At 38.7% G+C, this 15,662-nt stretch overlaps 1 protein-coding gene across 1 annotated transcript in view; it reads right to left on the reverse strand.

Annotated features, from left to right (window-relative positions):
- CCDC39 (coiled-coil domain containing 39) overlaps positions 1-15,450 on the reverse strand; it is a 30,053-nt gene extending 14,603 nt beyond the window's left edge. Inside the window, exons 1-10 of the mRNA XM_054039185.1 lie at positions 15,252-15,450; positions 13,716-13,835; positions 10,946-11,092; positions 9,948-10,106; positions 8,714-8,806; positions 8,492-8,620; positions 6,337-6,528; positions 3,899-4,002; positions 3,300-3,432; positions 261-455 (exon numbers count right to left, since the gene is read on the reverse strand). Of these exons, the coding sequence (XP_053895160.1) occupies positions 261-455; positions 3,300-3,432; positions 3,899-4,002; positions 6,337-6,528; positions 8,492-8,620; positions 8,714-8,806; positions 9,948-10,106; positions 10,946-11,092; positions 13,716-13,835; positions 15,252-15,368 (1,389 nt within the window). The 5' untranslated portion in view covers positions 15,369-15,450. The remainder of the gene's footprint in view (positions 1-260; positions 456-3,299; positions 3,433-3,898; positions 4,003-6,336; positions 6,529-8,491; positions 8,621-8,713; positions 8,807-9,947; positions 10,107-10,945; positions 11,093-13,715; positions 13,836-15,251) is intronic.
- Between the last annotated feature and the right edge of the window lie 212 nt (positions 15,451-15,662).

Raw genomic sequence — 15,662 nt, forward strand, 5'->3', positions numbered from 1 at the left:
GTTCAGAGGAGTCAAAGTGAAGAATTGATTTGGGAAATTAAAGTGGAGAACGGAAGATACAAAAAATAATTCACATACACACACTCAATTTCATTCACGCACCTGGGGAGATGGAACTGCAAAACTCATCACAAGCACTGATCATTTCAGAAACTGCATTTTCTAAGCAGTTAAAGACAGAAAAAACCCAAACAAGCTATTCATATGTTAGTCCCAAAGAACGATCACAAATGAAATTGAGGGCTTGTTAATACTTTTACCTGATTATACATGATTTCCTGTTGCTTTAAGGTGTCTGCATCAAGTATGCGTAAACGACTGTTAAGGTTTTTAAGTGATGCTCGGGTTCCCTCGATTTCTGCAATAATAGATTTCTCCTTCTCCCTCTGTATCTGTAACTCCTGAGTTTTCTTGAAATGGAGTTCTTTCAACTGGTTCATTTGTGTTTCTTTTTCCTGATGATAAATTACTCATTAAACACTCAAAAAGTCAGTTTTGGATAATGCCTTGCAGAAACACACATTTGTCTTTATCATTCATAGAAAAAAATGATACATATAAAATATTCTACATATGAGGTATTGGAAGCATGAAATTTTAGTATCAGAAGTTTCAGAAACTGTTTGCTGGTTTAAAAAGTCTTTGATTTTGGAGGATAAAAATGTGTCCTTAAAGTTTTGTCCTTTCAAAAGTACTGGAGTGCACTTTCGAGAGACTTTTGTTTCTTTTAGTCTCTTCCCCATTTCAGCAAACTATAAATTCTTGCCTCTTTCCAGTCTTACCCCTCATTGCCTTCTAATATACACCTGTAAAATAGGGTTGCTTTTTTGTACTGATTTCTTACAAATGACTTACAATATGTTTTTTCAAGATTGTTTAACAATCAAAATGTATAGCAGAATATGTGTATATAATATAGTTTTGTTTTAAAATATATTCATACATTTTAAAATCACTTCATTCTTTTCATACCTGCCAGGACCTAAGATGAGGTTTCTATGCTACTAGTTGATACCATTAACACCTGAAGCAATGTAGGAAATTCAGCTCCTTGCTCTGTTTTAGGTGTTAGAGATGTCATCAACTGTAGTGGGATAGAATCTTGAACTCTAATTATGGCAGGTAAAAAACATTAATGTGGCCTGAAATGTATTAGAAATATATATATACAAAAACTCTAAGATTTTCAATCATTAACAAAATAATATGCTTAACTGTTAAAAAACAACAACAAAGGATTTCTACATGCCAAGACCTGAATTCAAAGTTTTGCATTTCTCCCACCGTTGTTAATAACATTGAGAGATGTCTTGAAGGCAGGTAGGTTGAAAGGGAAAGTTTTATTTTTGGAATAAGTGTTGAAGGAGAATTATGGAACCCTGAACTCAGGAATTTGGGGGCAAGTATGGACTTGATCCAAAGCCCACTTAAGTCAATGGGAAATGGCTTTTGGATCAGGCCCTAAGAGAGGAAATTATTTTTTTAAATTTGTTTTTAATACATATTTATTTTTAATTTCTATGACCACCTATGTGTCCAGTTAGGGCCAATTTTTTTAACTAATGAAAACAATGGCAAAACTGTCAACTCAAAAAGGATCAGAATTTGGCCCTTAGTCATTAAGGTCTTAAGCAGTTTTTGTATTTTTAAATGTATTTTAAAAACATTTTCGTTCTTTTAAAAAGAGGTCCCCAAAAATAGATATGGGCATTAGATAAGAATCAGTCCCCACAACACTGCTTTGCTACAGAGTCCAGGAGACATCAGGAAGCTGAAGCTCAAGCAACGAATAGGATTTTGTCTGTATTGTTCTCAGTAAATATCTTTTCACAGTAAATTAATAGATGTGGCGAATAGACATGCATGCCTAATGTTGATGGAAAGCATGCTTCTGACTAATACATTACAGACATTGTTCAAGAACAGTTCATCTTATTTAAAATATTACCCCGAGGCTGTAGAGCTGCCAAGCTCAGTGTCAGCTTGGGTTATCCGCCACATATGTAAGTAAAGAAACCCTGCTAATGGCTTAGCCACCCTAGTAACAGATTTATGAGGAAGCAAATGCAGTTTTCAATTTACAGAAATGTTATATAATTCCAGCTAGTTTTCAGATTTTCTGCATTATTTAATCTTTTTTAATAGCAAACCCTATTTTTTAAAATCTATGTATATAGCTACGGCTCATTTTCTCTAAACTGTGTATTAATATTCAACGTGCAATTTAATGTACATAGTAACTTTATAACCCAACAGCAAAGTTTATGAAATAAGTCCCAAATCCTATCATGAGAGCAGCATTTCACACAGCTACTGCTTGAAAAATAAGACACAGTTTGGGAAAAATAAGTGGCAGAAACAAAATACGGTATGTGATGGTGTTCATGACTCTAGTTTTTGTTGTCACTTGTTTGAGAACACCTGTTCTGACACTTGTGTAATGAGGTCATCTTACAACTTTAGAGCCTCCCATACCCTATCATCAAGTAAAATGTCAAAGGTTCATATCAGATCTGTCAGAGGCTAAACATATTTATAAAGAATTATTAACAAATTGGGAAACAGGGAGTTTGGTGTTTTATTTATTTATTTTTTAAAATAAAATATAGGAAAGCTCATCTGCCAGGCTGATGGGGATCCAAGGACCTGAAAATCCTAGACTCCCAGAGTATACAGGCTCACAGTTCCTCAGCATCCCAAGCTCCCAGAGCTTCCAGAGTCCCTGGCTCCCAGTAGATGTGGATAGAGAATGGTTATTCCATTTTGTGTAGAAATGTGAACTTTTTGGTTTTCATTCTGACTCAGAACAAAATCAGATTTCAAAATCTTAAAATCCTCCGTGAAATGGAATTAATATTCTCTGCCCATTTCTACTAATAGCTCCTTAAAATTTAGCCACAAATCTGGGATTAAATGACCTTTGTCTAGAAATTCTATCGGATGTTTAATAACCACAAGTGGTCAAGATCTAGGTTACATCTCATCTGAAAGATGGCAGTTCCACTTGACAGTGCCCCCTCAATACCATGCCTTGATTCAGTACCAATTCAGAGGGAAGAATGCCACCTATCAAATCCACATACCACTACGCACAGCACCAAGGCTTTCCCTAGGGATCTCCTATCCAAGTACTGATCTGACTGAATTCTGCGTATTTTAATGTTTGAGGGGGAATGGATGCAGGCCACATTAATTAATAAATAAATTCCATTTTAATCCATACATAAATGCTTGTCGCAAACACAACCTGTAAAGTCTACATTAATCCTCAGTGGCAGATATTGTCAAAAAGGTTTTACTTTAACAATTTTCTCCTCTTCTTTTAGTATTTCTTCCATCCTGAAAGCTTTTTCTTCTAAACTTAATGTCTTCTCAGTCACAAACTTCAGTTTATTTGAAAGATTCACATTCTGGTCTTTAACATGGCTTAGCCTGAACAAAGTTACAAGGCACAATGGGTTAAAATGAAGGGTACACAAAAAACACTGCTAAAAATGTTTAGAGCAGTTGATTGAGAAGTAAATCTAATAAAACAATTCATTATATTCATCTAAAGGCATGTAACTGTGTAGAGTACTTAGGTCCATCTCAGACAACTGTTATGGACACTGTCTGGTATCACAATTTCAAAAATTAAATAAAAAATAAGATGACAACCAGGGCCCACACAGATTTTTTTCCCCCCTCCTCTGAGATGAGGCTCACAGGGAGTATTTCAAGGCTATTTTGTCCAAAGAGTAACTAGGACAGTCTAGCTGTGTCACAAAATATCCTGCTAGTTGACTACTTAAGTATCCAACATTATTTAAGGTTCCATATTTAAGGTATGAATAACTTGATCAAAGATCTGATTGTTACAGAATGTTATAAACTTTTTCTAAAAGTTTATCTTTCTTACCTGACATGTTTTTCCTGGATTTCTTTCTTCAGATTGGCCATTTCTGTTCTCAGAGATTCTAAATCAGAAGCAGTTCTGTCCACAGTGGCTTTTAAAGTATCCAGCTAATAAATAAATAAGTAAGTAAGTAAAAGGGATCACTTACTCTATTTTGTAGTGTGAAACATTTTAGTACATTTATAAACAATTAATTTTCAGAAATTTCACTTACTGTTAAGCATTACCAACACCAGAAACTGGATAATACTTTCTCTTGTAAGTACATAAATATTAACAATCCGCCACTGGTGCCCCATCAAAAATGTGAAAAGATTTGCTAGTGTTGCTAACAAACCTGTATTTCTACAATGCAAAGATTATTCTAGATAGTTTTAAAGTGTTTTCTCTAAATGAAAAAAAAATGGTCCAGATTCTCAATTTGTGTAAATTGGCAAAATCCATGAAATCAGATTGATGTACACCAGGTGAGAATCTGACCCTATACATTTTAATTATTTAATTATCAAGAAGAAAGAATAGGACCAGATCCTGCAACTGCATCTGTGTGAGCAAACCCTGGTGCTTATGTGGAGTCCCAGTTACTTCAATGAGGCTCCATATGGGCACTGGCAATGGTGTGAATCCAACAAAAGTGCTGGCCCAAACTTTGCTGATTGCACAACATTATTTTGGTTAAGTTAAGGGAGGATTATGAGGTACGAGGACACATAGACACTTCATAAAAATTAAACAAGTTTTAAGATGTGTAAAGGGAAATATTTTTATGCCACACAAAATTAATCTGTGGAACTTTTTGCAGCAAGATATAATTGAAGTAAATAGTTCAACAAGAGAGTAATACTTAGCATTTTATACATTCCAACGTCTTTATAAACGTTAGCAGTTTAATCCTCAAAATACACCTTTGAAGGAGGGATGCAGGTATTGTTCCCATTTTTACAGATGTACCAACCAACCCACTACCCCATATTGCCTCTTTATTGGGTAGCTTTATGAAAATGAATAGTCTCTACAGTTATTTTCATTAGGACAAAATTACTAGGGCTGTCAGATCATTCTTCAGGCATAAAATGGTGATCATCTGGAGAAGTGAAGAATTTTTTTTTTCACCATGCTACAGTACTACAAAATTAGGTGCATGATATGTGTGGTAAAGATGGGGAAAAACTAAGTGATTGGGCAACAAAATGGCAAATGAAATTTAATGTGGATAAATGTAAAGTAATGCACATTGGAAAAAATAACCCCAACTATACATACAATATTATGGGGCCTAATTTAGCTACAACTAATCAGGAAAGAGATCTTGGAGTCATCGCAGATAGTTCTCTGAAGACGTCCATGCAGTGTGCAGCGGCAGTCAAAAAAGCAAACAGGATGTTAGGAATCATTAAAAAAGGGATAGAGAATAAGACGGAGAATATCTTATTGCCCTTATATAAATCCATGGTACGCCCACATCCTGAATACTGCGTACAGATGTGGTCTCCTCATCTCAAAAAAAGATATACTGGCATTAGAAAAGGTTCAGAGAAGGGCAACTGAAATTATTAGGGGTTTGGAATGGGTCCCATATGAGGAGAGATTAAAGAGGCTAGGACTTTTCAGTTTGGAAAAGAGGAGACTAAGGGGGGATATGATAGAGGTATATAAAATCATGAGTGGTGTGGAGAAAGTGAATAAGGAAAAGTTATTTACTTGTTCCCATAATATAAGAACTAGGAGCCACCAAATGAAATTAATGGGCAGCAGGTTTAAAACAAATAAAAGGAAGTTCTTCTTCACACAGCGCACAGTCAACCTGTGGAACTCCTTGCCTGAGGAGGTTGTGAAGGCTAGGACTAGAACAGGGTTTAAAAGAGAACTGGATAAATTCATGGAGGTTAAGTCAATTAATGGCTGTTAGCCAGGATGGGTAAGGAATGGTGTCTGTTTGTCAGAGGGTGGAGATGGATGGCAGGGGAGAGATCACTTGATCATTACCTGTTAGGCTCATTCCCTTTGGGGCACCTGGCATTGGCCACTGTCAGCAGACAGGATACTGTGCTGGATGGACTTTTGGTCTGACCCATTATGGCCATTCTTATGTTCTTATTATACCTTCCTCTGAAGCATCTAGTAGTCCCTGTCAGAGACTGGATACTGTTTAAGGGAAACAATTCAGCCAGCCATTCGAAAGCAACACTCCCTTTCTCAATGGCTACATGCTTCCTCCTCTGCAGCATTACCAGCCAAAGACCAAGCTCAGGATTCAAACGCCAATGCCCAGCACTGCATTGGCAATTGTAGACATTTTGTTACAACATAACAGTTGTACCAGAAAATGGAAGAGAGTTCACCATATATTTCTGCATTTTTGTTGTCACATTCATTTCATTAATTAAAAGTTAGGGTTTTTTTATTTTTTACTTTTGTCTGAAGCATTTAGCTGCTATTACCTCATCCTGGAGTTGAACTCTATAAGCATTTTGGTTTTGGTAATCTAATCTGAGTTTGGCAGCTTGCCGGTCAGCAACAGAAATTCTCTTTTCATACTCCTCGTTGTTCCCGGTCTCGTTTGCCAAAAAGCGAATCTTCTCTTTAATCACATCTTCTTTCTTTCGGATCTCCTGTCTTACCTGGGCTAATAACTAGCGGAATAAAAAAACATTTGAAGTGTTTTAAATAATGCAACAAGCATTGCTGTAAGCCTGTTACTCTTTGTTTTTGGCTATTGCTTTACCTTAAAAATGATTAATAGTAAAAAGAAACTAATCAAAATATACTTTAATGGAATAGTATGTGGCAACCTAGGTATTGCACCACCATGAAATAATTACCTTTGATATGTGAGTCACTGAACTCATATATAGCAACAAAATACTGCAAATATTTTGGATAGGCAACTTCTATTCTAGTTCTCTCTCTCAGTATTAAAAATCACCAGTATGGCACTGTAAACTTACATAGAACAGTGACACGTTCAGAGTGACAGGAAAGGAAGAGGCCATAGGCATAAACAGCATTTGAATTGACCGGAACAGGGGAGAGGGCATAGAGGAGGTTACAATAATAGTAATAATTAATAGCCATGACAAATGATGATCAAGGTGTGTGTGAGGGTTTTAGCACTGCAGATTTTAGGAAATGGTGGATTTTGTTATTCTTAAAGAATAAATAAAAAGGCTTAGCAAGAACTTAGATATTGGTGACACAATAGTGTACCACAATTAATTTCCTGTTCTTTGAAAAGTGACGGCAAAAAAATGGCACCATCTCTCTTAGCTGATTCAGTCCCTATATTAAGAATCATAACTGCTTATTTTAATCACAAAAAATAAATCAACAGGACTAATTGCAGAGTATGTGAGAAAAGATAGCAGAATCTGGCCACTAGCAATTATGTGGCCTGCAGTACTAAAGAGCTCAAGTTATTCCAGTTAAGTTTCTACATTAACTCACATTCTAAATGATTCCTTCTGATTTTTTTCTCTCTTTATTATATTGTTTACTGTTAATATAATAAGAACAAATTCAAAATACTTTTTCCCCACAGAGCTCCCTAACCCAAATATGAACAACATGCAAAGCTGAAATTCCCGTTTTTCAGGGCAATTTCATACTAGCGAAAGCTAAGATTTAGTGCAGAGTCTTCTTTGAGATATATGACACTTTTTCCAAAATCTGAAACTATCATATGAGGCTTCTGAAACGTTATGAAAATTCCACTTTGATACCCATGTTTATTTCTGCACACACTTCAAATTCTATACATATAAAACAAAGCGGAATGTGCATTATTTAACCCCTTCCATTATAACTTTTTTTTTCCTAGCACAGAAATATAAACCTTAAGGCTCTAAGACACCGAGAAAGGACAAATAGAAGCAAGCATTAACTTGTAAAATGTAATCAAAACAACACTTGGAAAGGCTTTGTAAAAAATGCTACTGTTGATTCATGTTTGTAGCAAGTACTTAGGGCTAAACTCTGACCTTAGATAAGCACTAACTCCAACTGACCTTTATAGGGGCCACATATGCACATGAGGGCAGAAATCTTATCTGTCAGAAATCTAAAAATTAATTCCCTTATTTTCCCTTTGAATCATGTCCCAGACCTGCAAACACCCTCCACCCCTTTGCAGCCCATTATCCTTTTCTAAGAGAAATGGGTAGAAGTCTACCTGCTCTTAGTGTTGTTAAGACAAGACACAGGGATCATTATCAGAAGTTGCAAGGCACTCCAGCTCCTGATGGAAGACGGAACATGAGACTGGAACTGAAAATTAAACCTGAGACTCCTGTATGGTAGTGCAGAAGAGTATCACTTAAGTTGAGAGGGACTTTACTTAACTTAACAGATACCCCTTTAAAACTAAGAATATTTATCAAAATGATGTGATGCAATGCAACTGCGTAGGTAATCTTCTGTAATATATCTTAAGTTTGAAACAGCTGAGTGAAATGGAAAGAGGAGCAATGCAGAAAGGAATATGATAAGGCCCATTATGTTTTTAATGTTCTTCTATTTGAGACAATAGCACAGTTCTCATTATTGGTGCAAGGTTAGCCCCACTATTTATATAGAGCAAACGCTGAATACATGGTTTACCAAAGCACAGTGATCTATTTCTTGATCTCTTTTCTGCATCTGCTCTATTGTACTTTCCCACTGTCTGATGAGCTCTTGCCTTTCATGGTGAACCCTGCGAAAATCTTCAGCTGCCTTATCCAGCTCTATCTGTAAAGAAGTGAAGCCCAATTAGCAATGGTTTCTAATTTTAAGAAGTACTTCAAATATGGAAAATAATCTTCATCTGCTTCATACACAAACCTGAGCACTTATGGTTTCTGTAAGCTCATTGTCAAGAATTTTGCGTTTCTGATTAGCTTCCATAGTCATCTTTTCTACCTGTTGGGTCAGCACCTGAAATGAAATGATTTAAGGACTAACATAGTTAATTAATTATAAATTAATACAAAGCTCTGCTACAGTTAAGTTGGGAGTTAATGAGACATCATCTATGTCATGTGTTTGAAATGCATAAAAAACTAAGGGCCCAATCTTGTAAACCTTTGCTCATGCAAGCAGCCCCTACTCATAGAAATAGTCCCTTTAACATCAATGGGACTATTTGGGTAAGCTATGGTATCTGAGTTGTCTGTTCATTCAATACAAATGGTAGTAAAATTAGCTTTAATTTGAACAGTGTGCAAAGAACACTTACTTTTTTCCTAAGTGATAAGCTACTTGAGAACCATCTATGAATTTTGAACTAGTTGCTTGATGAGTCTACTTTAGATTTAATATCAGTCTTTCATTTCTCTAATCAATTTTATTCAAATAGCCTTACTTTATCCTCACTGATATTAAGCAGTTCAGTTCTGGTTTAAACAGGAACATCTAAATTACTTGCACTCGTATTTTCAGAGGGTCATATGTCATAGATTTTTAGGATGAACTCCCTATTGAATTCAACATGAAGTTCTGTTTAAAATTTTATCCATAGTGACTATTGGCCATAATTAAATATTTATGTACTTTCAGGCTAAACTTCAGCCTCATCCAGCAGAACAAACAAATTCTAATAGGTATTAAATTATGCATTTTAGCCCTTTATAAAAACAGTCACCTACATAACCTTTAAAAAAGAATTTAAATGAAATTTTATTGGTGTGCTAAATGGAAAAAAATCACAGATTAAAAGTGCTGTTGAACAAAATGTCTTGCCTCACTCTCTGTCTCAGTCTACCTAATTTGATGACATGACAAAATCCTTAGCAGGGCCGGCTCCAGGCACCAGCTTGCCAAGCAGGTGCTTGGGGCGGCCGCTCTGGAGAGGGGTGGCACGTCCAACTATTCGGCGGCAATTCGGCGGACAGTCCCTCACTCCCGCTCAGAGCGAAGGACCTCCCGCCGAATTGCCGCCACAGATCGCGATCGCGGCTTTTTTTTTTTTTTTTTTTTTCCGGCCCTGATCCTTAGATGCTAAAAATGGCCTTATTTTCCTGTTGAAAATATACATATTACAATTATTATTTTTTTTTTAAATGGTATATCTACATACTCTTAATTTCCCATCATCCTGTTGAGCATACTTCTGGATTGTGACTGCATCATTGTCTTTATGAGCTGATTCCTCTAACCAGGCCTCCAGAGCTTGCTGATCCCAGTTCATCTGGCATCTTAAGGCTTCCAGCTTCTGAGTGGCTTTGAATATATTATTCTAGAAAAGTTTGAGAGAAATTAAATTTTAAAAGTTACGTATTATCTTTCTAAGCACAAAATCAAAACAGACAATGCAAGTGGATACAGACATTTATTCTAGTCTTAGGAATTTAGTGGTGTCCAAAGACCAGACTGTTGAGTGGATGAGTCTTTTTCTATGGCAAATGTCTTCAATTTGAATAATGCCAGTATATGGGCCTGGCATTAAAAAGAACCAAGACAATTAAATTTCCACAAACCTAAAAAAGCAAAATTGTCTTAAACTGAGGTGAGTGAACCTTTGGCACAAGATGCCCATTCTAGTATCTGGAGTTAATACACACTTGGTGAGAAATTGATCCAACTCATCATTTAATGCAGTTTACCCTCTCTCCCCCCAACCCAGAGCCAAATTTGGATACTCTTACTCCACGAGTGGTGCCAATTGACTGAGATGGGACTTCCCAATGTGAGAGGGAATGGCAGAATCTGGCCTTGTACAGCCAGGAGGAGGATCTGGCCATTTTGAGCACCATAGAGAGTCAACAAAAAGGAAGAAAGCCAACCTGAAGGAATAAAAGTTAGCCTAATGGCTTGAAAAAAAGAAAAGACATAGTAAGCGACTGGTCCTCCAGTTCTTACTAACACAAAACTCTTAACATGTTCCTGAGCAAGGGCTGAAGGACTGGGTCATAAATATTTGTGGGATGTCACAGGCATTAGTGCCCCATCAACAAGTACTATTGTTAAAACTGTTGTCTTATGACCTCATTTGTCTAAGGGCAAAACCACTTCTCATTGCAAGAAGAATAGTGATAAACAGAATAGGTTAGATATTACAATATTCGTGAACCTTACTTCTTGACTATTTTTCTTTTCTCTTAAGGAAACCATCTCATTTTCCAGCCGTTGAATCTCTTTTTTGAGTCGTCCAAGCTCTCTCTCAGCAAGGGCTTTAAAGTGCTCTTCGGTTTCAATTTCATTCTCTCTGGCTCTGTAAAGAGACTATAGAATAATATAGTTCATTATTTTGCATTGAATCATTAACAGGCATTTAACACCCAATATTATTTTAATTATTTCACCAAAATCAGAACTCTACTAAAGGTAACACTGATATAAAACCATGAAATTTACATCTAGGGATTTTACAGAACTAAAATAAAAATGCGTATGGAGGCTGTTGAAATTCAGAGTCTGATTTGCACTGGTGTAAATTCAGAACAACTCCACATACTGGTGTTTGGACTTTTAGATATGGAATTAATATAAAAAAAAAATCAATGACCTGTATCAAATGTTCTCAGATTAGCCTTCCCTATCTAGCTAAGTGATTCAAAAATATTTCATGCAAGATTCAGAATCCATTATTTCACTGTTCTGTAGTTCAGAGCCAAACAACAGTACAGATAATCATATTCAAACTAGTCTCTCCATCATCATGTAGCTTTCTGTCTGAATCAGGAGGCAAAGCAGCAAAGAGTATTCTATTGTTTTGAGCTGAAATGGATTAGCTGACATAGATATTGCCACATGCCAGCTGGGTGCCTCTTTTTGTCTGGCAAAATTGCTTTAATATATTTTCCCCTATACAATACCCAATCTTTTACCTACTGGAAGTCCTTCTCTTACAGAAGAAGGAGCACATGGTGTTCTTCATCTCGATTGCTAATTAAAACTTGCATCTAGCACATTAAAACTAAGAGGTTGTTCAGCTGCAGGGAAGCCATCTATCAGCCTCTCAGTGCCCTTTCACATAGGTTGTATCAGTAGATTCATTATCTGAGTTTCTAATCAGACATCCATTTGAAATCATAGGCTGTGATTTAGTGATTTGGGGGGGGGTCTAGCCTGACACTCCTTAAAGGGATTCATTTTCAGAAAGTTCTGAGCACCTGCCTGTGAAAATTGGGCCCCTTTAAAGTGTGTGAAGTTGGGTATCCAAAAACAGAGGCACCCTAAACCACTAATCATTTGAAAATTTGAGCCTTAACTCTTAAACTCTATGACTAGTTATGTGGCTAAGGCCTGAAGGGACCACCAGCTCATCTAGTCTAGTATATCACAAGCCACCAACACCACCTCGCACCTGCACACTAAACCCAACAAATCAGGCTCCCTGCAAATCCGGGGGATTCTCCAGCAGTAGGGAATAGAAAATTAATTTTTGCCTCCTGAATGAGAAATAACCTTCACCGTGGATGACAAAGTGAAATCTCTGTGGAGACTCCATGAGGTTACTCCTATTTTTCATCATATGGAACTCTAAAGAACTGATATAGTCAAAATAAAGTTATGAAGCTGCTAAAAGCCTATCAGGAGGTCCCAGTAAAATATAGTCTGCATTTGGTGACTTTCAACAGATGCTCTTCAAATGCTTTAAGAAAGTGGTTAAATAGTACTCATTTTCACAGATGGGGAAATGAAGGCACTAAAGAGTAATGTCTTTCTCCAGATCACACAGCAAATTGGTGCCAGATTAGGGAACAAAGTTTAGAAATCTGATTTTGATCTGTCAAGGTAAATTTACAGTACAATTACATATCTCTGTCTGGCCCATGTCAGCTGAGCTCGGCTTGCAGAGCTTGGGCTGCGGCTCTGGAAAATTGCAATATAGACGCTCAGGCTGGAGTCAAGAGCTTTGGGATTCTGTGAGTGGGGCGGGTCCCAGAACTCGGGCCGGAACATCTACACTGCAATTTTACAGTTCTGCAGCCCGAGCCCAACTCAGCTGACAGAACCAGTGTGGCCCTCATACTGGTGTGAAACCAGTAACTCCGTTGATTTGACTGGAGTTGTTCCTAATTTATAGTGGTTTAAGTGAGTCAGAGGCAGGCCTCCGGCCTCCTGAGTCCCAGGCCCATGCTTTAAACAATAGAAAGTTACGGTATTTATTTATGCACCTTTTCAGAAAAACAACTTTTTTATATCATTAATGGTATCTCATACCAAGGTCTATGCTGGATCCCAATTTGATTCGATTCTAATTCAAGCTGTTAATATTGATCTAGAAAATCCTATAGGATTTGGGTTCTAGCTACTCAGAGACAGCCTCATTCCCTAACACATGCGGTCACAACAGCTGAGATCCCTAGATTAGATGTATGAGGACATGCATTTATCTGAAAATTTGGGCCCATATGTCCTAGACATATGTCTCTCAGAGTGTAAAGCAGAGTTCTCTCTCCCCTTATAGTCTTGTTTCACTTTTCAAGTCCGAAAATTAAGTCTCCATTAGCATTTGGCAATTAACCATCTTCTAATCAATACAAACATTTTCCTTTTACAATTTTTTTTTTCCAGATTGAAACAGTTTTCTTTTTTTCCTGGGCCAGACTTATCTATCTATTGCTTCTGTAAGTACCCATTGCCAAACTATCCTAAAATCTGTCCCTCCAGGCTTCATTACATGCACAATCATTATTTATTCATTTTTAATTACCATAAAATAATATTTCTGAGACATACCTTCATTTGTTTCCTAGGCAAGTACTGGAAGATAAGGCTGGGAGGTCTCTCATCAGTAGTAAAATGTATTCAGACAAATAGATATGAGTACAAACTAGAGAAAAATATCAGACAGAATTCTAAACTGGATAAGGAGGATCTACTAGTTACAACAATTTACCTGTGTAAAGTTGAACTCCTGCCTGACGTTTTTCAAATGTGATGTCATTGCCTCAATACGCTCTTCAAAGTCAGTCAACTGATTTTTTAGGTTTGCCTTTTCTTTCTGCAACTTTTGCAGCTGTAAACAAACAAAATCTACTATATTCAATAAACTATCTTCAAATAGCAATATATACTATTTAACAAGCAATACTTGCCTGTTTAAATTATATAAACTATATAATATAAACCACACATATAGAGACAATATACTTCACTTCTTTGAAAATGAAGAAAGAAAAAGAAATATAGTTGGTCTAGATAATAAAAATCTGTTTAAAAAGTAATGCTACTTATGCCTTAAAAGATAACCCAATGTGACATGCAATTATGTTTATCATTTATTTATATAGCATCTTTTATCCAAAGGCATCCCAAGTAACTGATTATACAAAGTATGGCTCTGCTCTTGCAATTGGATCTTCCAGTGTTTAACAGTAAGTGCTTAGCAATATTACGCAACAGTTTAAGGCAGGAAACGAAGAAGAATACGGCATCCAACTGAAATGACCAGGGGCCAGAATGTTACACATGCTGTTGTTCATAGTCATTGTATATAACAGGTGTGTATTAATTTTACAAATTAAAGAAGAGCCTCATCCTCCTTCTCTATGCAAGGTACAAGTCATTTTAACTAGTGCAAAGTGGGTGTGAAACCTTTATTTTTCTAATTTTGTAGCACATTACACCCACTGTGCACTGGTGTAAAGAACTGCACGAAGTTTAGGGTAATGGTGAATCAAGCCCATGTCCTGAGAGATCACGAGATCTGTGCAGGAAGACTAATAGGACAGTGTGAGGTTATAAGACTGTCCCTGCATGGATCAGGACCTCAGTAAAGAACAGGTGAAGATGACAAACACGGGACCGGCCTAGAAGTGGGGAAGGATAAAGAGTTTGTCCAGGACATCACATTAACCCTACTCCTCTTGTGAAAAACGCCATGGGAGCTTTACCTGTGGGTAGCCCTTGGGATTTATAGCTCAGCTATCACCGGGTGCCTCCAGTAGCACAGCACCATGCTGGCCCATTGGGTCAGTACATAGACGGAAGAGTAGCATTAGCTACATGAGCCGCCGGTGGGGTTGGGGGGTGTCTCTGTCCTGGGATAGATTCTCCCCTAGGGAACCCGAGGTGGGGTGTTGGGGGGGGGGGTGTTCCCATCTAGTGCTGACGGGGGCCCTAGCCTAGGACGCGGGGAGGGGTTCGTACCCCAGTGAGGAGGCAAGGGGATGATTCATGTCCCCCCCCAACTTCCCCGGGGGGATGGAGAAAGGGCTCGTGTTCCGCCCCGTCCCCCGTTAGGGGCAGGGGCCATTCATGTCTCCCTCCCGCTGGAGGGGAGGGGGGTCCGTGTCCCTCCCTCGCTGGCGAGTCGGTCGGGGAGGCTTCAGTCCTCCGGCGGGGGGTCGGTCGGGTTCATGCCCCGCTGCGGGTGACCCGGTGCCGGGGGGCGGTTCGTGTCCCCCGGTCGGGCTGCAGCCTCCCCACTCACTTCCTCTTCCAGCGCCTTGTTCTCCGCGTTGGCCACGGGGACGGCGAACCCATCGTCCCAGTCCAGCTCGGCCAGGACCGAGGCGGAGGAGCCGCTGTCGGTGCCGCCACGGCTCATGCTGGGGCGGTGGGGTCCCTGCAGCCCCCTCGGCTCCGGGTCCCTGGCACAGGCGCCGCCGCCAGCTCCCTTAGCAACGGGAAGCCCTTGGTTACGGACCAAACAGGAAGCCAGCGGCGGGAGGGAACGCGATTTCCGGTCACACACTTTCCCCCTCCCCTCCACACGCGGCCACCTCGCTCCCTCCAGCCCCCCCTTCCGATCACCCCCGCCCCCAAGCCCGCGCCACCCCCTGCCCCGGGCACTGCCTGGTCCGCCTGTTGCAGGGAGTTCCGTCACCCCCGTGCTGAGGAG

This window comes from Malaclemys terrapin, chromosome 9, assembly GCF_027887155.1.
Source record: "Malaclemys terrapin pileata isolate rMalTer1 chromosome 9, rMalTer1.hap1, whole genome shotgun sequence".
NCBI classification, from domain to species: Eukaryota; Metazoa; Chordata; order Testudines; family Emydidae; genus Malaclemys; species Malaclemys terrapin.